Here is a 27,383-nt window from a genome sequence, read left to right on the forward strand (position 1 = left end):
CAGTGATGAGGCATAAATTCCCATAGGTGTCTATGGCTGTCTGTCTTTCATGTAGCCAACCAAGCCACCGCCACTAACTCCGAGTTAAAGTTTAAGAGCATCAGTGCTGAATTCTCTGAAGAGCACTCCTGCCACACTTGTGTGTAGTGAGCTGAAGAGGGTCAGGAGGGAGAGATAAAGCAATTGACTTGACTCCGATGCTGCAGGTCACTTGTGTTTTTGGCTCTGTTCGGCCTCTAGAGCCTCTACTGAATCATGCTGTCAGATTACACTGTGGCGCTGACGTTCAGAGCAGGACAGCTGTGAAATATGAGCAGTCAGCTGTACAGAAACAGAAACAAGCTGAAATTGATGGATGGATGGATGGACGGATGAACAGACAGACAGAAGGAACATCGATAATTAGATATGATGGATGAATGAATGGGTAGATAGATAGATAGATAGATAGATAGATAGATAGATAGATAGATAGATAGATAGATAGATAGATAGATAGATAGATAGATAGATAGATAGATAGATAGATAGATAGATAGATAGATAGACATATTTTTTTGGACAGATAGATTTTGATGGATTAATGAATGAATGAATTAGCCAGCTGTGTCTCTGTGGCAGTATGGCCCAGCTGCCACACAGCGAGTGAGTGTGTCCTGGCCTGTGCTGTATACATTAATGATGACAATGATGACAAAGGTCATTTGTCAGGGATGGAGGGTCAGGGATTGCCAGAGCAGACCAGTCCCTTCCTGATCCAGTGAGGGTTAAGGCTCAGAGTCAGCGGAGACCTTCATCTCCCCCCTCCTCCACCACCTCCACCTATGCCTTAACAAAAGCCTGGAAGACTTTCTCTGCTGCCATCAATTTTTCATGCGCACTGAGGCGCTGAAGAAAAAGCGACAAGTTGTAGAGCTTTTCCCCTCGCCTAATCTCTCCTACACACGCTAAAGTCACTCACTGGAATAAAATAGCCAAACGATTTTGTTATATTCAACATAGCATGTTCTGCTGGGGAATAAAACAGCTGTTGGTGAAGGGGAAAAAGAGAGAGAAATGGCTGTGCAGAGGAAGTTGTGCTGAAACGGCGAAGTAAAAATTATTTGACCTTAAAAAAAAAAAATGTAATGACATTCTCATTTCTGTGGATTTAGTTTTACCCCCTCCAGGAATGTTAATGCATTTTTGACCCATAAAAGAAAATGATTTAACAAAAACTACTGAAGTATGGCAAGCAAGCACCCTGGCTGTATTTTGAACTTAATATTTGGGTTCTTAGTATGACACATTAATGTAGTGTACACTTGTATTTTATTTTAAATATATTCATGAAAAAATTCTACATAAATTATGTAACAACGTGGAAACTAATATTGGTCACCCTGTAATGTAAAGCAAATCTGTTGTCCGAAAATATAGATGATATGCTTTTAATTGTGATTAACTTGATTCATTATTCTGTGTATTATGCATTTATTTAGAATTCTTTTATCGATTGACAGCCATACTAAATACCGGTGGTCCTCTCACCATTGTGTTGTCCTCTCTGTTTCAGTTGATGACCAAACACCCAGGCAAGCGTCTGGGCTGCGGTCCCGAGGGTGAGCGAGACATCAGGGAACACGGCTTTTTCCGTTACATGGATTGGGAGAAGCTGGAGAACAAGGAAGTTCAGCCACCATTTAAACCAAAAGCCGTAAGTCAAGCCAGCCACCTCACCTCTATCACACACACATATTGTCTCTCTCTTGCATTCACTCCTTGCGTGTTGCTGTAAACCCTGGTGGTTATGTCAGACTTGAGTCTAAATTTGAGTTTCATTGTCTTTCTTTTTTTTTTTTCAGCCCGATACTTAACACGTAATGCATGACATGATTTATCAAAATAAGACACCATTGCATCGACATACTTTGTTGCTTCTGGAAAAACATTCCTGTCAACAAACATAACCCTTCTGTTATTCTTAATCCTATATAAATTCTTCATTTACCTTAACACTAACCCTCACCACTATTTCTAATCCAACCTCAACCTCACTTGATTCCATCTATTTGAACTGAATTATAATTTGAATTTCAGGAAGTAGAATTGAAATGGAATTCAATTCCAAAAATACAACTGCTATTACTGTAATTTGTTATAAATTTTTTGGTATGAATTGCTCATTATCATGTTCATACAACATACAGGATATTTCTAGAAATATTAATTGATGGACAGGTGTTTGAAATGTCAACTGTAAACACTTACAAATATGTTTATATGTTCATCATTATATTAAATAAACTTTAATTTAATTCACTTTTATTTTTTATGGCGAAAGAGCATCTTTTCTAGAACACTACCGTTTCTACAATATTATATAAATATGTTATATAGTCAAAAGATTGGAAATTTGAGGTAAGTAGTGGTGGGCTTTCTTATTTATTTATTTATTTTTGTTTGTTTTTAATGGCAACATTAAGATCTGTTTAGTTATTTACATAAAGTTGGTAGACATTAGAAAAAGTAAAATGAATTTCAGTGATTCAGTTAGAATTGTTGCTCATTAATTATGTAATCATTTATGTTTTGTCACAAAATGTGTATTTTATTTATTGTATTGGAATAAGTGAAATTCAACACACCTTTGTTTCATTGAATTGCAACAGTAAATCCTTCATGTCATTCAAAATAATTTTTCCTTAAATTCTGAATTCCACCCAACCCTGCAGTCTAGAAACCTAATCCTAAAATAAGAGGGCTGTGATTGGTTAATAGGAATGTTGTCTCAGGACCAGCAAAGGATGTTGATCCAGGATAATGTCTTTCTTGTGTAAATCACATTAAGCGACCTGTAACAGCTCAAGCTCAAACTGGCCGACTGGACATATAGTTTTTGAAGACAGTGTCAAAGTAGTCAAATTCTGCTGTACTGTGTTACAGATGACAAGCCAAACTTTCAGGGCTGTGGAGAGCAGTAGGTATAATGAAGTATCTTTATATCCTTCTTAAAGCCCATCGGCGAGTGTCTGTTGGGCTAGTTAGTTTTTTTGGTGTGTTCCTCACGTTGGCGGCAGCCTGATTCATCATGTTGAATCGCCATCGGAGCTGTCGGCGAGAGTGAGTTTGCAAATATTTTCATAAAAACATGAGCCACTTAAAATGAAGTTATCAACATAACTGATATTCAAAATGGTAAGCAAGCGCATATTTGTTTACGTTTTGTATATCTGCGTATATCTTGTATATCTTTGTTTCGGTTTCTCCTTTTGTATGACAAAAATATACAATTGATAGCTGCTGATATAGACAGCTATAAATCCTCTCACACGGGCACAGAACACATGTGTTAGTTTGTAGTCGGCTGTAGTCAAGCACAGCTTTTTGGTCTAAAGCTGCCGAAGGAAGGTCAGCTTGGTGTATCTCTACACACCACAGCAAGAGGCACAGTAGGATCTTAGCCGTGTTAGAAGTGTGTGCGCCAGGGCTCCGGCCGAGCTGAGATGTGTTGTTTGTCAGCCTCAGTCAGAACCTTAATGAGTACAGCTTCTCTTGCGTCTCTTTGTGTCTGTGTGTGTGTGTGTGTGTGTGTGTGTGTGAGAGAGAGAGAGAGAGAGAGAGCGCTCTGTCAAATGGAGCAGGCTTTGTCCAGGCAGTAATGTGCTGCATACTGCTTCCCTCCACACTGACCCTCCTGACCTCCTGCTCGGACTTAGACTGGCCTGTTAAACATGATCTCCTTCCTGCAGCGCCTCCCTGGTATTGAGGTCTGGGTGCATTTATTGAAAACAGATTGTCTAGTTGATTTTAGAAAACCGAGTTCATTGCTGCCGTTTACTTCATCTTCACCATAAAATATTAAGATTTACTTTTTTACTTTTTTTTTTTTACTTGTAGTTGAAGTGGCAGAGGCAACATGTGTAATTTCTGCACCACTAGTGTCACTAAACAGAATAGTAAAAACTATGTTTTCGAACAGGTTTCCAATGTTGCGGGTTTCAAACACGTTTTCATTGGTTGAGCCAATGTTTTTGACATGAAACATGGTTCTTGCTTGTCTCTTAACCAGTTGTAACACAATGCTACTGTATATTGTAATTCAGTAAAAAAAAATATTTTACAATATTTTCTACGATAATTTAAAGGAATAGTTCACCAAATTTTTTTTATTATTTTCTCTCAGGCCATCCAAGATGTAGATGAGTTTGTTTCTTCTTTGGAACAGATTTGGAGAAATTTAGCATTACTTCACTTGATCACCTGTGGATCCTCTGCAGTGAATGGGTGCCATCAGAATGAGAGTTCAAACAGCTCATAAAAACTTGTTTGGACTACACCACTCCAGTCCATCAGCTAGCATCTTGTGAAGATGAAGTGTAATAAAGAAGTCAATCAAGACATTTTCAGACCATTGCTTCCAGCAAAAATATGAGTCCTTCCTCCATAATAATGCTTTCTCCAGTGAAAACATCATGTCATCTGAATCAGGAGAGAAATATGCACAGATCAAGCACTATTTACAAGCGAAAACACACCGATTTACACTTCACAAGACATTAATTGATGGACTAGACTTACTTGAAGATTATTGTGATGTTTTTCACAGTTGTTTGGACTCTCATTCTGATGGCACCCGTTCACTGCATAGGATCCATTGGTGAGCAACTGTGTCAGTTCTGAAATTCTGTAAGTCTGTTCCCAGTTTTCAGGCTTACTTATGCTGTGAAACAGCAGTGAGGTACATTAGCTCACTGTTCAGGTGTGTGTGATTAGGAGTGTTCATGCGTGTGAGTGACATTCAAATAACTCTGATTTACAAACTCAATTATGATCAAAAGCAATTATGATCTGAATGAGACTCACGCTGTCTCATTTGGAGACCAAAAAATTATGCAGACGACATTAGCTCTGTTCCAAAACTTAGTAAGAGGCATTTGTGGGCAGCATTTTAAGGAGTCATAAGCACGGTTCAAAGTCAAAGGCAATCCCAGAATGCTCTGCAACCAGCATGATTAAAAAACAACGTGTTTTACCAAAGTGCTACACAAGCACAATCAATAAAAAAAAAAACACAAGACCAAAACAATCATAAAACCTGCTCTCATATTGTGTTAAATGCCAAAGACTAGATTTAAAAGCAGAAAGTGTTTGGACCTGCCTAACATGGAGAAGCATATTATTCCAGATATTTGGAGCTGCCACTCCAAAGGCACGGTTCCCCCTACTCTTCTACCAAAAGTAAATGCTCAGAATAGCTAAGTGCTCTTGATGGATTACGTAACTGTATTAAATCATAAAGATATCTTGGTGTCAGTCCATTTAGAGAATTAAATAGTAAAACTTAACTTAAAATCCATTATAAAATGAACAGGAAGCCAGTGAAGGGAGGCCACTATTGCTGTAATATGTTCTCGCTTACCTTTAATGTATATAATAATTAAAAACTTTATGTTATGCATACACTGAAATTTCTGCCCAATACATGTCGTTGTTTTCATGCTATTGCACCTTTTATGAACCCCAGTAAAATATTGCTGTGCCCCAATAAAAATATTACTAATAAATCCTTGATCTAACAGTCCAGCTGTTTTGCAGAAATGTCAAAAATAGTTTGTGATTCAGTTTGATTCATTAAAGTACTTTATTCAACAGAACCATTTGCTGTGATTTCTCACCGTAACAGTATCCAATAAAAAAAGGTTTTTTTAATAGCCAATATTAAAAACTCTATTTTGTCTAGGGCTGTGCAATTAATAAAAAAAAACCGATTCGTTTTCGATTTTGGACTCCAACGATTATGAAAATACAATAATCGAGATAAAATGATTATTGTGCCCCATTCCCGCCCCCCTTTGCAGCGCTGCGATTTCGTTTACGCATAAGTCCAATTTGCCATGCAAATCAATAAAATCGTGTAATGTGACATTTGTAAAATGGGACGTGCTTGATTTTTCGAAGTATATTTATTCATGTTTTTAAAAGCGTGAAAGAGAACTTGCGCTGCTCCTCAGGAAGAGATATACTGTAGCATAAGCCCAGAGGTGGAACACAACTCGGACATGTAAAGTCATCTTATAGCTCAAAAATGTGTCAAAATGTTGTGCTTGCTGATTTTCATATATACTTTCGTTTGTCATGTAATAAATGAACGTAAAGACTTGAGAATGAAAATACGTGTGTAATAGTAATTTGGATCCGTGCAGCTCTTGAAGTGACAGAGGGGCTATTTTTTATTTTACATTTGATTATTCATTTCTGTAGGAGGTTGTACCACGCTACATGAACCTTTTCATATAAACTGCAATAAATACACATCAGAGCCAAACTGAAACGAGACATTAAATAGTATAGTGAATAAATGAAATAATCATACTGCTTGATACTTGCTTAAAAAAACATTAAAGCACAGTTTGTTTCATTTGTATCTTTTTATTCTGTTGTATTTGTTTTTATTACTGACAGTTTAATTATTTTCAATAATTTTGAGGACTTTTTTAGTTTGTTTGAAATTCCGCTGGCCTCTGCAATGTAGATTTCATAGCAACCTTATTTACAGGAAACAGATATTTGATATTTATTACTATATTTTAAATAAATCACTCGTATAAAGTTTTGGTCATATGGCTCCCTCATAATCCTGTTAAATAATCGTGATTACATTATTTACCAAAATAATCGTGATTGATTTTTGCCATAATTAAGCAGTAAAATAAAATTAACAATAATAATAACATTTTCAGTGATGTTATGAATTTAGGCATCCAAACAAACTAATATACAGTGTGAAATATTAATTATTAATTTTGGGTTGAAATCAGGTGGAAAATTAAAAAATGAATAATAATAATATGTTTAAACCAGCGAATGATGGCAGACATAATATATAAAATAGAAGCATCCAAATAAGCTTATAATATAAAAAAAAAAAAAATTACACAGAAAATACAGTATTTGTGTAACCTTCGAAGGCAGCTGCCTGTGTAAGTAGGGAAGCTCACTAGGTATTGTTTTCAAAGCTATTATGTGCGTTGAAGATCCAGCGCCTGTAATTAAAGAGCTGAAGGCAGGCTGGTCATTGAGGACAGTTCCCTAGAATCTGCCCCATTCCTCCTTGCCCAGATCACACTTTGCTGGGAAACACAGTAGTCTGACATAGGATTTGGAAGGCATGTACCTCTACACATCACAGCCTGCGGCTCTGAAATTAAGCATGACAGCACTGTCTGGCAAGGGATCACTGCGATTTGGTGGATTAGGGAATCGGACCCAGGGGATGCAGGCCTCGAAACAGTCAGTGAATATACAGCTCGGGTTTGGAGCAGAACGAGGGGAGGGCTGCCATACGGAGCTCTTCATTTCTCTGCTGGTGCTGGTGAATTATCTGGTGGCAGGTGAGAAGTGAAGTTGATTTGTTGCTTGGGATGCAGCCCAGCTCTAGGTGGAACGCCTCTGGCTCTATCTGCAGCAGATGGACTGTTGTTGCCTGTGTGGTACAAGACTGCCAGCGGTGGCTCGCATGTGCTAGCCATGGGAGGCCGGTTCTCTGAATGCTGACAGTCTCTTTGCTGCCAGCACCGCTCACTCTCACTTCCTGTATGTCACCCGGCACGTTCTGTATGTCAGTGCAGATTGGACACAGTCAACTTAACCTCACCCTTTCATTTACACACACTGTCCATCATGCTCCCCTCATGCTGGAACAGAGGAGTGATGGGTGGAGGTGAAAAGGGATCAAAACCAGGTGGGGAGAGTGACAGATTCATGATGAAAAGTCAGGTTATACCAGAAGGCTCCCATGCTATTAAATACTGGTGTTGATTTTGATGATCACCAGTAAAAATGCGGAAAGAAGAAAAACCAGTAAAAAAGCGGGTTCATGGAGTGAGTAGATAGTTCTGTTCTTTTCTGTACAGTGAAAGTAAAAGTAAACGATAAGAAATGCAGTTGTGCTCCAAAAAAACGACAAAGACCAGGTCATTATAACCATTATGTGGTTATTTATAATCTTCAGTGATTGATATGGTTATTTTTGGAAGAATATTCCTAACCCAATTTGTATTGCTAGCTTTTAACAAATAGAATCTAATTTTAAGGAATTTGTTTTAGATACAATTAGATGGACATAACTCTTAAAACAATAATTTTTCTGTCAATTCAAATATAATTCATAATTCTAAAATTAGCTTAATTATAATTTTGATTCGGTTTATATTTATATATTTTATTTATATTTTTCTATTCATCAAACAATCCTGAAAAAAAAATGTATCATGGTTTACACAAAAACATTAAGCAGCATAACTGTTGTTAACATTGATTATAATAACAAATGTTTCCCGAGCATCAAATCGTCATATTAGCATAATATCTGAAGGATCATATGACTCTAAAGACTGGAGTAATAACTGCTGAAAATTCAGCTTTGAATCACAAGAATAAATTACACTTTCACTATATTAAAGCTGAAAACAGTTATTTAGAATTGTAATTATATTTTACAATATTACCGCAACCTTGGTGAATGTAAACTAGCATTAATTTAAAATTAAAATAAAATGTGTGTGTGCATATGTGATGTCTGGTTGCTCTAGAGAGACTGTGACTGTAACAAGTGTATTGTAAATGGCTGTTGATAAAAGCATCATGGGGCTTAAACGAAGAAGACTCCATTTGGAACAGGCTTTGCCCAGAGTGAAGGTTGGAGAGCATGTCGTAGTCAGAAATGACAACAGTATTCTATGTGGGCGTGATGCTCCAAAGCTTTTGCTTTAAAGAATATTATTCTCCCTTTCATTCCCTCTCTCTTCATCCACATCCACAGTCACTCAGAGATATGAGCGAGCTGAGGGAAAACACTTTTTCTCACAAATAAAAGCAGAGTGTGTGTCAGAGAGAAAAGGTCTGCGTCACTGAGCGATGGACACTTGTGAGAGAGAGAGTTGTAAATGGGCAGTGTTTAACAGCAGTCTTCAGACAAGCTGCTTGTCACATGTGTGTCTTTAATAGCAAGGGCTGTTAACAGTAAATGTGGCCCCCTGATGATAATGACTGTGGACAGGTGATTTTAAGAGTACACCAAAAAGCTTTTCCCTCAATTTTCAGGGGCTGACGAGAGACGGGTTCTCAGTGGGTTCACTTGCCTAGATGGCATAGGGCAAGTATATGGCAGCAAGTGGGCAGATCCATAAGTCGCAACCTCCCCTGATCACGTTTGGAAATACTAATGCATCTGAGGCGGGATGATAGGGGTCAGGTGGTACAGAGGTACACAGATGCTGTGTGGAGTGATTTAATGGTTCCCACACACCGATGTTATTCCTCAGTGCTCTCACTGTCTGTCACTCTCTGTGTGTGTGTGTGTGTGTGTGTGTGTGTGTGTGTGTGTGTGTGTGTGGCTGTTTAGTATTTAGAGGTAGTGAGTGAACTTGCCAAGAAAGTCTGATTTTTGATTGCGTATCTTGTCTTTTTTAAGATGTATTGGTTGTAAATCATTCACATGGTAGTCAGATGCCTCTTGCTGAAAATGCAGAGCCACATCTAAAGCTATTGTGTTTGCTGCCAGGTACAGCTAAGGATTCTGGGCTAATGGTACAGTAAAGAAAATGAGGTCATTTCATGCTGTATGGGGCTTTTAAAGGCTCAAGCTTTTGTTGGGTTGCCCAGTGGCTAAGGAGGGTTTATTTGAAGGGTTTTGGACTTACTAATGCTTCTGTTTACCTAGAATTCAGGTACAGGCTGTATTTAAGGATGAGATAAGCGATCATTTAACTTTTTTTTGCAATCTTATTTTTAAATATGTATGTAAATGTGTGTAATGTATATAAATAAGAATATAAGTAATAAGCAGCACAACTGTCAATGGTAAGACATGACAAATCTCAGCATATTAGAATGATTTCTGAAGGATCGTGTGACACTGAAAACTGGAGCAAAGATGCTGAAAATTCTGCTTTATCATCACACCAACAAGATAAATTTTAAAATAAAATTGAAAACAGTTATTTTAAAATGTAATCATATAACAGCTTTTTGTTCAAATAATTGCGGCCTTGATAAGCATAAGAGACTTCTTTCAAAAACATTTTTAAAATCGTATCTTTTGAACGGTAGTCTATGTCTCACACTGAGGTGAGAAGTGAGCACATTGGATTAATTATGATTTATTCACATTAGTTCATGCACCACCTGTGGAATTAATCAACTGTACAACAGTCTATTGCATAGTGATTTTGTCCTGTGCAATGGGTCTGTATATAATATGTTTGATCCATGCACATAATATCTGATCTACAATACTGGTGTTGATTCTCCACTAGTGACTGCATAGTATTACAGTATATCACAAAATATGCATTCACAATATGTTGTTATTAAATAATGCATGTGTTGAACAGTGACACATGGATTGTAATATGCATCATATTGTGAGCTGCATCATATCGTGAGCTGCTCCGACAGTATTGTTTGCCAGAGGTGAGGATGCAGAGATATCTCAACATGGGCCAGAGGTAGATAACTGGCCAAGTTTGGAATATTCTGATGTTTTGACTTTGCTTGAGTTCTGTTCATGAATATTACATGACGGGCTGTAAAAGGTGAGTTTTGATATCTTACTGAACTGCCACTGAACAATGCTCTCCATGTAAAGGTGTCCGCATGTGTGAACGGTGCAAAGGATTTCAGTCTCATTTACAGATTCACTTGCATGGACTAACCAGTTTCTTACCATAATGATGCGTGAGCTATTTAAATGTCACTGGAACATTGGAATTTCAAAAGCTGACATTTGAAATGAAGCGTATGTGTTTGTGGTGGCATTAATGCTGCTGCTGTTGTTGTTGTTGTTTTAAAAAGCATCATGAAAGACACCCTAACATGCCATTGACATCTGGAACATAATATTTCTGCATCAGTATGAGTGTAAAGGTCTCACACATGTCTCCATGAATTCGTATTTTCCAAGTTACACCCAATGCCGTGATGGAAAGACCAGCTTTAGGCTATTTTCCAATTCGAATTATGTGTGGACCAGTGAAAAACTGCTGGTCATTGTGCTTCATTAGATCTAGACCAGATCAGTTTACCTAAAAGGTTTAATTCTGTTATCATTTCCTCATGTTGTTCCAAACAGTTTTTTTTTGTTGTTGTTTTTTTTTTGTGGAATGCATAAGAATTTTGAATAATGTTCTGTTTGCTATTTTCAATGCTATTGCAGTGAAAGGTGACTGAATCTTGAAGCTTTGGGAAAAAATTAAAAATGCAAAAGCACCATAAATAATATACGACACATGCACTATATTACATATGGCTTCGGATGCAGTATGATGGCTTGATGAACAGACTGAAGTCATCACTGATAATCTTCCACTCCAGTGAGCTGGTAACCACTGCAAACAGATATTTGAGTCAGTGAGCCTGTCAGTTTTCTACTGTCCTCAATTTTCTTCATAAAATAAATAAAATATCTGACTGAAATGATTATTTATATATGAATCAGACATCATTACTTCTCAAGTATTTTCAATGAAGTCAAGATTTTCAGTGAATAATGAGTTCATATGCGATCATATGGCTTCAAAGACTTCAAAGACACTGGAGTTGTATGGACCACCTGTATGATTCTTTTATGGTGCTTTTGTTGTTATTGTTTTAGAGGAAGGTTTTTTTTTTATTTTATTTTTAATATAGCTTTGGAATGACATGAATGGGAGTAAATCATGACAGACTTCAAATTTTTTGGGTATACTCTTATAAATAAAGGTTTTTTTTTTGGCATTTATGATTCCATGAATTACCTTTAACATCCATGGAACCTAAAGTTAGTCCTTTACAAAAAAATATTATTTTAAGATCTGTCCACTGAAAGGTTCTTTGGGGGAAATGGTTCTTCTATGGAATCCCTATGAAAATCCCCTTTTGGAACCTTTATTTTTAAGAGTGTAAAGGGTAGTGGCCTACAGTATGCTGGTCTATTCAACAGGATATTCATTCATGTATTCAGTACTGCTGTTCAGTAATCTACAGCACCTGTCACAGCCCTTACATTCACATCCATTCCCATACTTTTATTTGTTCTCTTTTTTACGTTCTGCTTTTGTCTTTATGACCATGTTCATCATCCCCCATCCATTACATGCCTCTCTTGTTCTTCTCTCCCTCCTGCAGTGTGGCCGGGATGCAGAGAACTTTGACCGCTTTTTCACCCGCCATCCACCGGTTCTCACCCCTCCAGACCAGGAGGTCATCATGAATCTCGACCAAGACGAGTTTGAGGGCTTTTCCTTCATAAACCCTGAATACCCTGCCATGGAAGCCCAGAGTTAAGGGCGACCCTCTAAAACTAACCCAACCCTCCATCTAACCCCCTCTTCATCACACCTCTTTGTTTATGTATCATACACTCCGTAAAACAGATGTGTGTATGTATATAAACAGCCATGCACTGAAACTAAACCATCGATATACATATGCATGCGAAACTTTGATATTCGTAGATTAGCCTGAAGGTCGCTGCAACTTTCACAACATCCCATTGAGTGTATCCATGCTGGAGGAACGTTCAAATCTAAAGGCTGTCTTTATACTATTTGTACTCTACAGCTTTCCTGAATGTGGTGTGTATTGCATAGCTCTCTTTTTAACTGTCCTCAGGTATGTGTGTTTCGGGCAGCTTCGGTGTTCAGATTCAGCCATTTGCACTAAAGGTGCATGAATCGCATATGACATGCATAATTGCTATCCTCGCTCTCCTTATAAAGCCTGTGACCGTGATATTCTGCTAATTTTATAGTCAAACCATTTTGCCTGTTTCAAAAAGAATGCAAACTCAAAAGGTTTTTGCATGATGTTTTGCCCGAACTTTTATGATACATATGTCGTTAGTTAGCTCTGTAGTGAACCTTAGTCTTGTTTTAATCTCTGACTTGCATTGTACAGACAAGTACATAACAGAAATTGACCAAAGTTTTTCTCTTTTTTTTTTTGGAAGCATGAGTAAATCTGACTTTTTAGGATGCTTTTATCCTGTTTGCGTGTATGTATGGGCCAGTAGAGCTTAATGGTTGTGCCTGATTGTGGTAGTGATCTGCTTTTTTTGCCTGATCATCTCACACCATCAGCAAACACTCACCCATGTGCAGGAAGCATGACTCCTGTGATGGTTCCTGTTGACTCTTCCTTGTTTAACACTTGACTTCTGCTTAAAGGTCAGCCGGATTTTATCGAGAGGTATTTGACAGGCACATTAAATATCAACTACCTCCTGCTTGAGACAATTACAGATAGAGACAGGACGAGAGAACAAGTGCTAATATCAGAAACGAACTAGCGTTGAAGCCAATAACCTTTAAAAGACCCATCGGCCATATATTACTGTTCGATATGTATGTTTTTTTAATGGGTACGTTCAGAAATCTCCAAGAGCCATCTTTCAACATCATTGGGATTTACGATGACAAAGATATGAGTAGTCACCCATGGGTAATATCTCAGAATTATATCCTGGATTTCATCGAAGAGCTTGTGTATGAGCAAATTAATCTAGTTGGGATGCATTGATACAGCTTCACTTCACTTAAATGATTCCATCTTGAAGATTATCACTAGAGACCCGCCGCATTATATTATGCTGAAACTTGGTACGTGAAAAACCTGAAAGAATACCACAGCATTTAAAGGCGAAGAGAAGAACAGGATATAAAGACGACGGTTAATTTGCAGCACAATTAGACGGTGTGGCTTTGGAAATAAAACATTTCAAGCATGTAAACATTGCTCATAGGTGACAATAGGGGTCCGTTGAAGCTATCTGTTGTTGTGTTAACTGGTACACCACAGGCTGGTCAGTGCATTAATACGGTGTCGTAATTGACTCTAATATGACAGTAGATCTAGAAACGTGAGCAATGTTTATGTTGGTGGTAACAGCAGCGAAGTCCCTGTGAGGAACTGATACCATATCACTAAATGGAACTGGAAAGGCCACAAGAGCCACACATCTACAGAAATGGGTCAGATCTTCTCAGACATCAGAGTTCCCTGAGTGGTTATCCGTGCTGACTAGCGGCCAGTGGCTTTTATTGGAAACCACTGGGGCTTCATATCATATCTTCATCATAGGATTTCAGGGAAGGGATAACCTCTCTAAAATGGCTTCTCATATGAGGCTTCCAGATATGTTGTAGAAAAATGTTGTTTGCCGGATAAGACACTTTTGGTTAAAACAAAATACAAAAACATAAAAATGTGCATTTGTCATTTCTGCCAAAAATATAGCAAGCAGTTTAGTGTAGGACTTTGACATATTTTTTAAGTGTCTTAAAATAATCTAAGCAAATAAAATTTATAAAATGTGTCAAATGTTCTTGAATGTTATGAATTCTATGTGGTCAGTATTGTAGATAAAAAATAAAAGAAAAAAGGGGATTTTTGTGTTTTCTATACCATAAAATGTGCATAGAAGCTCTGTGCATGAATTACAGAGAACTAGCCTAGTGTTTTAGCGAGTGCTCTTGACCTTTCTGTGTGCTTTGCTTCATACATCCTCAATGCTTTTCTTGTGCCAAAGTATTTTCTACAAAAAAAAACACACAAGTATGCATTTAAATAAAACATGAAAAATCAATTTGTTTGGTTTTGCGTTGTTTCCCTCATTGCACTTTTGAGTGTATGTAACCTTGAAATTCAAGCATACCTGTAATATGAACTCTGGAAACACAAAAGATGGTTTTCTTTTCTAAAACCCTGATGTGACATTTTATTCGATCACATATATCATTATTTGTATGTGTTTCTGAACCGCATGGCAGAGGAAGTCTTGTCAATTTGCTTAGAGCATCGCTGTATAAAACCATCTTGGACGGTGTGCAGCACGTGCCCACGCTAAGCTCTGCATATTTCATGCCTGCCACTTAACATGAGAACATTTCATCCTGTTCCACCACCATTCAGCCAATTACATAAAGGAAGAACATACATAGGTGTGGGTGAAAACTTGAGAGATGCTTTATATGCCTTATTAAACATGCTGCTCGCATTCATTGGGAAAATTGGAGTGCTGGTTGGCCTGCTTATGTAAGTAGCACCGTAAAAATCTGCATGGGGGTCTCAGAAATCTTTCCGACTAGTTTTTGCATATATGCGGTACACAGTTGAGTCTGGCGCTCCGCACAAGATTATTAATTAATTCTGAATGTCGCAGCCTCAAATTAAACGAGCTGGTTAGCACAAAGTGTGTGCGGCTTATCAGTTGAAAACAGGTCAGCGTTTGATACTGCCGTTCTCTTGCGCTGACATCAGCTCGCTGCTAATCCACTCCTGTATAGAAAGCTCTGTGCCTTAGTATCGCACAAAATTACAGAATCACGATTGGAATTAAGGCCTGGCAAGTTGAACACCTTGGCTTTAAAGCAGGGTGTCTCTCATCTTTTCTCTCTTTCCTGAGAGCTTTTATTATTATTATTAGTATCGTTCCCTTCTGGGATTTTGGTACAGCATGCATCTCGAACCCTATCTCTGTTATATGAAACCATGGGCGATAAATTCAGATGGGCTCTGCTGACAAACGTCTCATCATGATATTCTCAATGTGCCGAAGTCCCTTGTTCCGCCATCATCCACCACTATCTTATGTCCACGTGTATCATAGCCTGTTTATGGGAGCTGAACTGCTCAGTGCGCCTGTGCCAATCTCATCTTGTCAAACAGACCTGTATCTAATCAACACAGAATGGCACTGGCCTGCATCAGCATGGCAAGCTAGCATGGATATTCCTGTCAACTGAGACCATTTTGGACCATCATTCATCTCTAATTAGTGTCATTTATCATTTAGTGACGCTTCAGGATGACACATATTTTGTTGGATGTTCTTTTTACGCTCTTTGATCTGTTATATCCATTCTGATGTTTACACATTTTTTCAGTTCCTGTGCCAGCATACCTCTAAAGGTCAATTGCCAATTTAGGTATCTTAATGTGGATTTATGAGTGATGTGAATTGTAATGTAATATTTTAGGGCTTTGAAGACTATGATAAAAGTGAAAATATTTTTTATTTATCCTAAAAATAGTGCAAAATTTTATTTTTTGTTGTTGTTTGTTTGCTTTCTTATGCCATTCAATATATCATATTATAAACATTCTACTATTATATTTTTTGTTATATTATTAATGCATTTAAGTTTTAAAATTCTGAAACTTAATACTAGATTAATTTATAATTTAAATATTTATTTCCTGATTAACATTTTTTATTTAAATATTTTTTCTATTTTATTAGAATTAGATGTTGTTGTTTTTTTATTGTTATATTATTCATTCATATGTTTATTTCTACATTTTCAAAATTCAGAAACTTTTTATTTATTTCTAGAGTTAAATAAAATTTTGCATCCCAGGCTTGTGGGCTGTCAGACTTTTTGGACCCCATTGTATCATAAAGTGTATCACACTTTTACATGGATCCATGCAACAATGGGCAGATTTATAGGCTCATTAACTCTGTTGGAGAATTACTAGAATTAAAACTAGTCATTCTGAGACTTCCGGTTTGGCAATGTGAGGTGCAGACACGTGTCGGCAGAGCTCCCGACAGTTTCAGATAAATTACACTTTAATAGCGCAATTTAAGCAGTCTAAATCGTTTTTATAAACGTTGAAGTGGTGCTTACGACAATCGTACTGATACAGCAAGATGAGTAAGAACAAAGCGGCAGCAAATGCCCCACCAATAACGAGAACCAGTTTAGCTAGCAAGTTAGCCACGATGGCTAGCGCAGGGAAGTCTGAAGAAGCTCTTCCAGATAATGACGGTGTCTCCATGAGCCAGCTAGTAACAGAGCTAACAAAGCAGCGAGCTTCGATAAAAGAGGACATCTCCGCTCTGATCCAAGAGTCGATGGCGCCGCTTCAGGCATCGGTGAATGCTTTAACGGAGACTTTGGCAAGTTTCCAGTCCCGCTTGTGTGCTACAGAGACACTCGCGGGCGATAACTTCGCTGCGCTGGCTACGGCCGAAACGACTATCAAAACTCTGAAAGAGCAAAACGCGACACTTCTGGATCGAGTCGACGACTTGGAAAACCGGTCGCGGAGAGCAAATCTCAGGATCTTAAACGTCCCAGAGAACAGCGAGAAAGGCCAATCCACAATCAAGTTCGTGTCCGAGATGTTAATGGAAGTCATGGGTCCCGAAGTTTTTGAAAAACCTCCTGAATTGGAACGAGCACATCGATCTTTGGGGCCAAAACCACAGGAAGGTCGGCATCCTCGCCCACTGGTTGTGTGTTTTCACAGATTTCAGGAGAAGGAAAAAGCGCTAAGATGGGCCAGACAACATGAGGCAAAGTATAAGGACTCTACTTTGAGGATCTACCCTGACATCTCCGCCGATCTCGTCAGAAAACGCGCCGCTTTTAAAAACGTCAAACAGTTGCTGTATCAGAACGATGTACGATTCCAGTTGCTTCATCCAGCACGACTACGAGTTCGTTTTGAGGACGAAACCCTGCTTTTCAATACGCCTGAAGAAGCTCAACAGTTCTACGAACAGCGGATTGCCAGACGTGAATAAACCTTGATATTATGGCTGCAATATTAAGAATTACAGAAGAGACATTTTGACTAGGTAGGCCTAAAAACACTACAAAGACTGGAAAACTTACATCTCAGCACAATCTTTAAGTGCACTTTTTGTTTTAGGGTGGTCTATGTTCTGCGTTGACAATTGCAATGCCCTATTTTTACAATTCATTTATTAGGCCTAGGTCATAGATCCTACATTTGATATCAGGTGATAGGTCTGTTTTAGGTCTATTACATAATGCACTTTATTTAGCTGTGCTAGTTAACAGATTATTCAATAGCCTAGTAGTAATGATGACGAACAACTTTACCGTTGATTGGCCCGGAATGTAGTAAATTGTATATATTATTATTCATTTGTTTATTTTTATTTATTTTTGAAGAATAAGTTTTATTTATATAGCATTTATTTATTTATTTTTGGTTACATTCACATTTTTTGTTAATCATTACGGCACTGTGTCTGGTAATGGTACCTGTGGTCTGCAAATACATTTATTGGTAGGCTTGATTTTACATTTTATGCTTACGTTTTTCTGGTTTGCTACATTATGTCGGGAGCTCTGGGATATAACGGAAAAGGATATGGACTTGGATCATCGGAAGTTGAAAGATAGTTGTGAGCTGCGGTTTGTCTTTGTTCAACAGACAAATCTAGAATGTATTATAGTTTGGTTGGGTTTGTCAAAATGTACCATTTGCTGGGGGGTGGGGGGGGGGTCCTTTTTTTTTTTTTTTTTTTTTTTTTTTTTCTTTTTCTTTCTCTCTGCATTTTCTATGGGACGTCAGTCACAGACAGAAGATACATCTTATGGGGGTATACGATATTTGGGCACACAGACAACTATCGATAAATAATGGTAGACACTGGTAATAAAGTTACAAGTACTGGAGGGTCAGCTGTGCGGTTTGTTAGTTGGAACGTTAGAGGCTTAAACGGACCAGTAAAAAGAACTCGCATATTTACGCATTTGAAGAGATTAAATACAGAAATAGCCTTTTTACAGGAAACACACCTACGTACTGAGGATCATAATCGACTGAGGAAAACTTGGGTCGGCCAGGTCTACCACTCCAGTTTTAGCCATAGGGCTAGGGGTGCAGCAATTATTATTCACAAAAGAATACAGTTTACTGCATCTGGAACGATTTCAGATCCCCAAGGTCGGTTCATTATTGTATCAGGTCATCTCTTCAATATTCCAGTAGTCTTGGTCAGTGTTTACGCACCCAATTGGGATGATGTTAACTTTGTTAAAAAAATATTTTCCTTGTTACCGGATTTAAACACTTACCATCTTATATTCGGTGGAGATATGAATTGTGTGATGGATACAACTATGGATCGTTCCAACCCTAAAACGGTACCCCTTTTAAAAATGTCTCAGACTCTCGCTGGTTATATGACGCAAATTGGTTGTGTGGATCCATGGAGGTTTTTATTTCCTGATAAAAAAGAATTCTCTTGCTTTTCACATGTCCACCAGACTTATTCAAGGATAGATTATTTCTTTACTGATAAAAGGCTTATCCCCTCAATAAAAAAGGTAGAATACTCTGCTATTGTTGAATCAGACCATGCCCCCGTCATTCTTGATATTTGTTTTTCTTATAATTACTCATCGCAGCCTGTGTGGAGACTGAACACTACTTTAATTTCAGATGCAACCTTTTGCCAATTCATATCTAGCGCGATTGACAACTTTCTACTAACGAATAAAACAGACTCTATATCACCATCATTATTATGGGAGACATTCAAGGTTGTAATAAGGGGTGAAATAATATCGTATTCTGCCTCACGTAATAAAGTAAAGAAACAAACACAGGAAAAACTTATTGAATCTATACAGAAAATTGATCACCAATATGCTATTGCTCCAACACCAGAACTACATAGAGAAAAACTGAGCCTTAAGACCAGATATGATTTATTATCGACAGAAAAAACAGAGCGTGATCTGGTTTTTGCCCGTACTAGGTTTTATGAACATGGAGAAAAGGCAGGTCGTCTTCTCGCCCAACAGTTAAAGATTAAATCAGCATCCCAGCATATTCCCAAGATTAGGAAAACATGTCAAGAAATTACAGTGGATCCTCAAGAAATTAATTCTACTTTTCAAAAATTCTATTCAGATTTGTATACTTCCGAATTTCCACACGATGACACTCTTATGTCAACATTCCTAGCTAATGTAAACTTACCCTCAGTTAAACAAGATCAAAAGAGTAATCTGGATAAACCTTTACAACTTCAAGAGATAGAAGATTCAATCAAAGCTATGCAGAGCGGTAAAGCCCCGGGACCAGACGGATTTCCCGTCGAGTTCTATAAGAAATTTTCTTCAAAATTGTCTCCCTTACTTCTCAGTATGTTCAATAATTCTCTTGAACAGTCGACATTGCCATCAAGTCTTACACAGGCCCATATCACAGTTCTCCTGAAGCCAGATAAAGACCCCCTGGATTGTAGTTCCTATAGACCGATTTCCTTATTAAATGTAGATGTAAAAATTTTATCTAAAGTATTAGCCTCTAGAGTAGAGCATATAATTCCAGATGTTATTTCACAAGACCAGACGGGCTTCATTAAGGGGCGCCACTCCTTCATTAATATTCGTAAACTTCTTAATGTTGTGCATTCCTCTGCGTCGGAGAGTAGTCCTGAAGTGATTATTTCTCTGGACGCAGAGAAAGCATTTGATAGAGTTGAGTGGAACTATCTATTTGCTGTGTTAGACAAATTTGGATTCGGCTCAAAATTCACTTCCTGGATTCGCCTGCTTTATCATCAACCAAAGGCAGCCGTAATCACAAATAAAATATGCTCACAATATTTCTCTCTGTCTAGAGGTACACGGCAAGGTTGTCCCCTTAGCCCTTTGCTATTTATTTTGGCTATAGAGCCACTATCATCAGTACTCAGAACCTCACAGTCTATTTGTGGTATTAAAAGAATGAATGTCGAGTATAAAGTTTCTTTATATGCTGACGATTTATTATTATTTATAACTAACCCGCTGTCATGTGCCTCTCAGATTGTGAAAATATTTAAAGACTTCGGGTTCTTTTCAGGTTATAAACTAAATTTTTCTAAAAGTATATGCTTCCCTATAAACCATATGGCAGATCAGATTATGGATACAGACTTGCCCTTTTGCATATCAAAATCAGGATTTAAATACTTAGGAATTAATATTACTCGTTCATACACTGGTCTGTTTAAAGCAAATTACAGTCTCATACTTAAAAAACTTGAATCTGACTTCCAACGATGGAGTGTTATATATTTGTCTCTAGCTGGTAAAATCAATTGTGTTAAAATGAATGTGTTACCCAGATTATTGTATTTGTTTCAGAGTCTTCCAATTTTTCTGCCAAAGTCCTTTTTTCAGTCAACTAATAGGTTGCTGTCTTCCTTTATTTGGGGTGGCAAAAAACCAAGAATACGTAGAGAGCTTCTTGAGAGACCAAAAAAAGATGGAGGATTGGCTCTCCCGAATTTGTTACATTACTATTGGGCAGCAAATTTACAAAAAGTCATTTATTGGTTTCAGTCTCCACATACGGACTGGTGTGCAGCGGAAGCTAAAACATGCCAGTCAACATCACTTGCCGTGCTAATTACAATGAAGTCACCATTCTCACCATCGCAGTTTTCCTCAAGTCCAGTTGTAATTTCGACTCTCAAAATATATAACCAATTCAGACAAGCATTTCAACTCACAGATTTTCTCTTGGAAAACCCCATATGTAATAATCATCTTTTCCCGGCTGCCAAGCTAGACTCTACTTTCAAGCAATGGCAACACCTAGGCCTAGTTAAATGTAGTGACTTTTTTATTGATAATACTTTTGCTAGTTACAATGATCTTGTTAAAAAATTTAGCCTTCAAAACTCAGATTTTTTTCGATTTCTTCAGGTTCGTCACTTTATCCAAGCCCACTGCTCTGTGTTTCCACAATTACCCTCTGAGTCACGTTTAGATTTAGTTCTGAGGGTCCCTTCACACCTTAAGGGATTTATTTCAAAAATTTATAACCTGATCATGTCGTTCCAAAATGTATCAATAGAAAAGATCAAAACAGAATGGATAGGAGAGTTAGGAATAGACATATCTAAAGACACCTGGGATAGAGCTGTTGATCGAGTAAATGGGACTTCATCTTGTGCAAGACTCAATCTGATTCAGATGAAAGTTCTCTACCGTATTCATTACAGTAAAACAAAATTGGCTAAACTGTACCCAAATATAGATGAAACGTGTGACCGCTGCAAGGCATCGAAGGGAGATCTAACCCATATGTTTTGGTCATGTCCTAAACTGAGACAATTTTGGTTTTCAGTCTTTGAGGTTTTATACTCAGCTTTTAAAATAAAAATTCACCCTAACCCAATAATGGCTCTGTTTGGAGTCAGAGGTGACGACTTCCAAATAGATAAAAATAAAGAGAATGCCCTGGCTTTTGCCACATTAATAGCTAGAAGAAGAATTCTCCTAGAGTGGAAATCACACAATCCACCTAATATGTCATCATGGCTTAGTGATCTAATGATGTTTCTAAAAACTGAAAAAATTAAATATTTTCTCAGGGGTTCAACCAGAACATTTTACAAAACATGGGACCCTTTAATAAACTATTTTGAGAAGAATATACTCCTCAGTCTTTAAAGTAATTTGAGGACCCCCCTCCTCTCCTTTCTTTATTTTACTCTTTCTTTTTTTTTTTTTTTTTTTTTTTTTTTTTTTTTTTATATATATATATATATATATATATATATATTTTTTTTTTTTTTTTTTTTTTTTTTTTTTTTCTAGTATCTGGGGTGTTGTGTTGGGATGGGAATCTGTTGGTGAAAATTTTGAAAAAGCAAAGCCTTTAATAGTGTTTGTCACGGAATACTTTCAATGTACCTTGTTCTGATAAAAAGAAATAAAAAAAAAAAAAAAAAAAACTAGTCATTCTGCGTTGACCTACAGTCCAGAGGTTTCCATGCCAATGTCCAGTGCCATTTTTCTCTGAACTGTTTGGCTCTTGAGAGCCCAGGTAATCTAGTGGCCATCACTCTGGAGTTGTGGCTTGTGTGCTTCGCTGTGGTGTGCTTGAACCAGCAAATGGACATAAGGTAGGAAATGTGCTTCTGTTGTTGTATCATATATCTTCTTCCTGTCTTTTTCCTGTCTGGGGCTGTGTTTATCCATGTGTGGGGTGCCAGGAGATTTCAGACACTCTTCTGGACCGTCTCTCTCCCTCCAGTTTTCTCATGTTTGATGTGATCTGCATACAGATATTTGGGGTCCTATGTCTTCTCTGCATCTATGGTCCTGATTGTTTGTAAATCCTTTTCGCTGTGCTTTGACAGCACTCTCATCCCTCTCTGTCTTGCTCACCTGAAAGCGACTTGTCCCTGTTCTTTGTCATTTCAAAGGTGCTGTGTTCATTTCCTTGAAAAAAGAGATCACACTGCCTTTTGTTTTTGGTTTATTGTCTTCAATATGTCCTGAATGTTTCTTTAATACTGAGCGTTATTCTACCTAAAAAAAAAACTCTTGCACTTCCCACAATTCCCTCAGGCCCACCATTAATCAGAAAGTTGAATTTTTAAGCTGAAAATGATAACTTAACTGCATTGTTTTTTCCAAGACAGCCTTCATTTTTGGCCTTATTATCCAAGCAGACATCAAACAGACTGTGATTAATTTGTGAAAAAGGTTAGCACTCGTATTTTTATTTTATTTATTGGGCCACCATGATTATTCTCTGTGTTTCTGTTAATATCTAAAAGTCAATGTGAATTGCCATTTGCAAGCAATTTTACTACCAGAATGTGACATATTTTCAAGTCAAATTTCAAGTGGGAATTTCAGAATAAGAGCAATTTATTGCATTTTGATTAGAGATTATGAAACAAAAAATATTTTGGTGCAGAATAATGTCCACTGATGAACTGTTTACATACAACCAGGAACATGCAATAAGAAAGTAAGTAGAGTCATGCTGACTTACGTAATCCCATTTCTTCCTCAGAGTAAAAAAAAATCTCTAAATACATTTTAGTTGCATGTCTCAATTATACTATTGGTCTTGCAATTATTCTGAATAAAGTAAGAGCTGTCAGATATAAAGTTGCAGTTACCAGAATTAGCCATTGTGAGATATAAAGTTGATATTACAAGAAGTATGAAGGCACAATTATGAGAAATAGTCATAACTGTGACAAAATCGTAGTTGATACTGGCAACAGTGAGATATGAAGTCACAATCATGAATTTGCAGTTGCAGTCAAATATTACGTTGCAGTTATGAGAAGTCACAGTTACAAGATATGAATGCATTTATGTGTGAAATTGTCAAAATAATGGAGAGATATGAAGTTGCAATTATAAGAAACAGTTACAACCTTGAGATATAAATCCAAAACTATGAAAAAGGTAAAAATAGTGAGGTATGAAGGCGCATTTATGAGAAATTGTCACAATTGTAGGGTAAAAGGCTGAAATGATGAGAAACAGTCAAAAGTTTGAGAAAGGAATGCACAATTATAAGAAAGTCACAGTGCTCAGATGTAAAGATGCAATTATGAGAACACAAGCAAGAGATACAAAGTTGCTATTGTGAGAACAAAACTGTATGAGAAAATCTGTTACTTTTTACTGTATTTTTTATTTATATTACTCTGAGGCAGAAACGGGCTTCCATATTGACTTTATTGAACACAGCAATGTAGTGGCATTTATTCAGAAATATGTTTTTTTTTCTCCGCCATAGTTTAAGATGACAGCCCCACTATCCTATATCAAACCCATTTATACAAGACAACATTGCTTAGCACTTTGTGAACATCTGTGAATTGGTACGCAGTATTTGCATCGCCGAGGCTTTCTTGCTCCATTGATGCTTAGCATATTGAGTGCAACCCTCCCCCCCCACACTAGCTAGCATTTCCTTTGCTTTCATGGATTTACATTGCCAAGCAGTGCATTAACAATATCTAGCCCCAGAGAAGGCCCAATCCTCTCTCCTTTTCCCTCTGTTTTTTTCTCTCCATCCCCTCCATCTCTTCCACACCTTCTGTCATATTCCCTCCATCCCTCTCTAGCTTAGCTTACTTCGACCCACCTAACCTCCTTCTTTTAGTCTTCTCTTTCCCTTGGCGTCCTCCCACTCAGTGTTTTTGAATGTGTGTGTCCTCTAAGCCAGGCTGGCTCTTCCCTCGGGCGCACTGGCACACAAGGCCACAGCAGCAGTAGCGCAGCAGAGAGGAATTCTCCCAGTAAGAACAGGCCTGTGGGCCTAACAAACCGTCTGCCCCTTTCATTTAGACTCCTATTGCAGAGAGAGACTGAGAGAGAGAGGCATATAGAGTAAAAAAGAAAGGCCAGCAGTGCCTACGCTTTAGCATCTCATAAAAGAAACGGTAGCACACAGTGTGTCAATGCAGTGAGCCGTCTCCCACAACAGCTCTGGATTGGGACTGTCAGTGAGATATGAGTCTCATCAGTGGCCTGGGCGTCTTTTTAAGTGCTTGGGTGTTATAGCATCTTCTCCTGAAGTGGAATCCCTTCTTCTTTGGCACATAATTCCTCTTCAGCCTTTAAATACAGCTGGGCTTTGAGTCTTCTTTTCAGCTTCTTATTTAATGTGGATACTTGTGTTTTTTTTTAGGGACAGTTCAGCCGAAAATGAACATTCTGTCTTTATTTACTTAATCCAAGGCCATATGCTGGTATTTTTATGAATATATTTACAAATGTTTATATTTTGGCAGATATGGCCATATGGCAAACGCTCCAATAAGATTCTTCAAAAATGTCTTCCATTGTGTTTCGCTAGAAACCAATAACATCAAACAGGTTTGGAACAACATGTGGAGAAGTATATAATGACAGAATTGGCATTTTTAGGTGAACTATCCCTTTAAGATCTGAAGACTTTAAAGTTGTATATATTATTCTAAATACAGCTAACACCTCTCTTCTTTCTCTTTTCCAGCGAAACAGCCGAGATACTTGCAACTTTGACCGGGAGTTCACTAAAATGGCCATCGATCTCACGCCCACCGACAAGCTGTTTATCATGAATCTGGACCAGGACGAGTTCCTGGGGTTCTCCTACACCAACCCGGAGTATGTCAATCCAGCTCAGGATTAATCGAGCAAGCGTACTAGAGACTGCTGGTCATGTATCTCTCTACCTGTATGTGTGTGACATGTATGCTCAGGGTCGTGGAAGCTCACTCGTATTACCTTAACAGGATTTTACCAAAGGGCTCAGGTGGATCATCTCAGTATATAGCTGTGAGGTATTTGGACATGTTTCCATGGGGCCAGAATTCAGACAATCTGTTCAAATATTTCCCTCTTGCTGGCTTTCACATTTTCAGGAAAGCCAGTAACCCCCCAGCTTTACGAGACAGTATTCAGTGTTTATATGACAGTAAACGTGGCCTATGCAACAAACGAGGAACAAACACGACTAACCCCGAGTGAGCAATTTGAAAAACAACAATGCCGCTCTCAATTATTTATTTGCGGCTCATTATTTTTCCCCCTGTTTGGTCTCTATTTGAGCTGAGCTAATGTTTAATTCACTGGCTTTAACCCATTATACCAAAATATTATTACCTCCCACACATGACTTGAGCCGGCGCTCCCGTGCAGCCTGTGCGAAGTGCTGAATCCCTGGCAGAAGTGTCCTCACTATTGTGACATTCTGGGAGAGGGAAGAAGAAAAAAGAAAATGTCAAGATGGTTGCAAAGTGAAAATGTCATTATCATTCATAATGCTGCATTTCAGGAAGGATTCATATCACTGGCTTTGGGGAGAGTGGAGATTTGTAAAGCTACTAGTTCATATTTCAGTATCCTTGACGATGAGGATTAGAAACAGCCAGATAGATCAAACGCAGCTGATGCCGTCTTGCAATACAGAATTCAAATAGTACCTAACTATGTATCTATGCACCGTGTAGGAAACACAATGTGCCATTTTGCAAGGGACTTCAGCATCCCTGTGATTTCAAATGCTTAATTTGCATGATTGCAATAGTTTGTTTATCCTCTAGGCATAATACTTTTGGATATATCTACCATTCAGGTGAAAAGACTGGTTTTCAATCACAGAAAAATCATACTTGCATTTCCGAACTCTTGGTATAGATCAGTCATATATAGCAATGTGATTCGAGTCTGCCACCTATGTGCACCGATGACTCATAGGCTTTGTGTAAATAATGTAACTAAGCACTTTATGAAAAAAAAAAGAAAACATGTATTTCTTAGCTCTCTTCTCATTCATTTAAAAGATAAAGGCGTACCGTTATTAAGGTTTTGCATGTTCAGATTTATTATCACTACACATAATTGGCTTGTAATTTGTAATTTGTAATTTTTTATTAATTTAAGTATATAAACATTATGTCCATGATCCCTTGTGAAACCAATAATGAAACGTTTTTGAGATTAGATACACATAAATCAATAGCCTCTCTCCTGAATAAGCGGAGCTGGATTGATCTGTTCTGCCTACTCTTGTACAGATCCTAACCTCTTTAGTGCTGTGTGTAGCGGTGCTGTCTCTGTGAGGTGAATAGTTGCAGTGTTTTGATTGGGCTTAGTGACACTAGCCTTCATTTTATACTCACCGTGTGGCTGCCTGATAGTGCTGTCCCATAATGTTGTCCGAGACCCGTTCGCTCCGTAAAGTAAAGCTGCTGCATATCGATCGGACAATTATCAAAAAGTGAAATAAAAGGCATATATCAGTTGACACCGTGGAGCATGGGGTGAGCACGAGGTGATTTAGAGGGAGAATTT

The 27,383-nt window shown here is 37.8% G+C and overlaps 1 protein-coding gene across 2 annotated transcripts in view; it reads left to right on the forward strand.

Moving 5' to 3' along the window:
• The window catches only part of prkcbb (protein kinase C, beta b), a 143,432-nt gene extending 116,486 nt beyond the window's left edge, over window positions 1-26,946 (forward strand). Inside the window, exons 16-17 of one of the 2 annotated variants that reach the window (XM_059558362.1) lie at window positions 1,556-1,696; window positions 25,561-26,946. In XM_059558362.1, coding sequence (XP_059414345.1) covers window positions 1,556-1,696; window positions 25,561-25,719 — 300 coding nt within the window. In that variant the 3' untranslated portion in view covers window positions 25,720-26,946. Of the gene's footprint in view, window positions 1-1,555; window positions 1,697-12,147; window positions 13,689-25,560 lie in introns of those variants that run through there. The other variant, XM_059558361.1, reaches the window with a different exon arrangement.
• Window positions 26,947-27,383: the final 437 nt, after the last annotated feature.

This window comes from Carassius carassius, chromosome 9, assembly GCF_963082965.1.
Source record: "Carassius carassius chromosome 9, fCarCar2.1, whole genome shotgun sequence".
Classification (NCBI taxonomy): domain Eukaryota; kingdom Metazoa; phylum Chordata; class Actinopteri; order Cypriniformes; family Cyprinidae; genus Carassius; species Carassius carassius.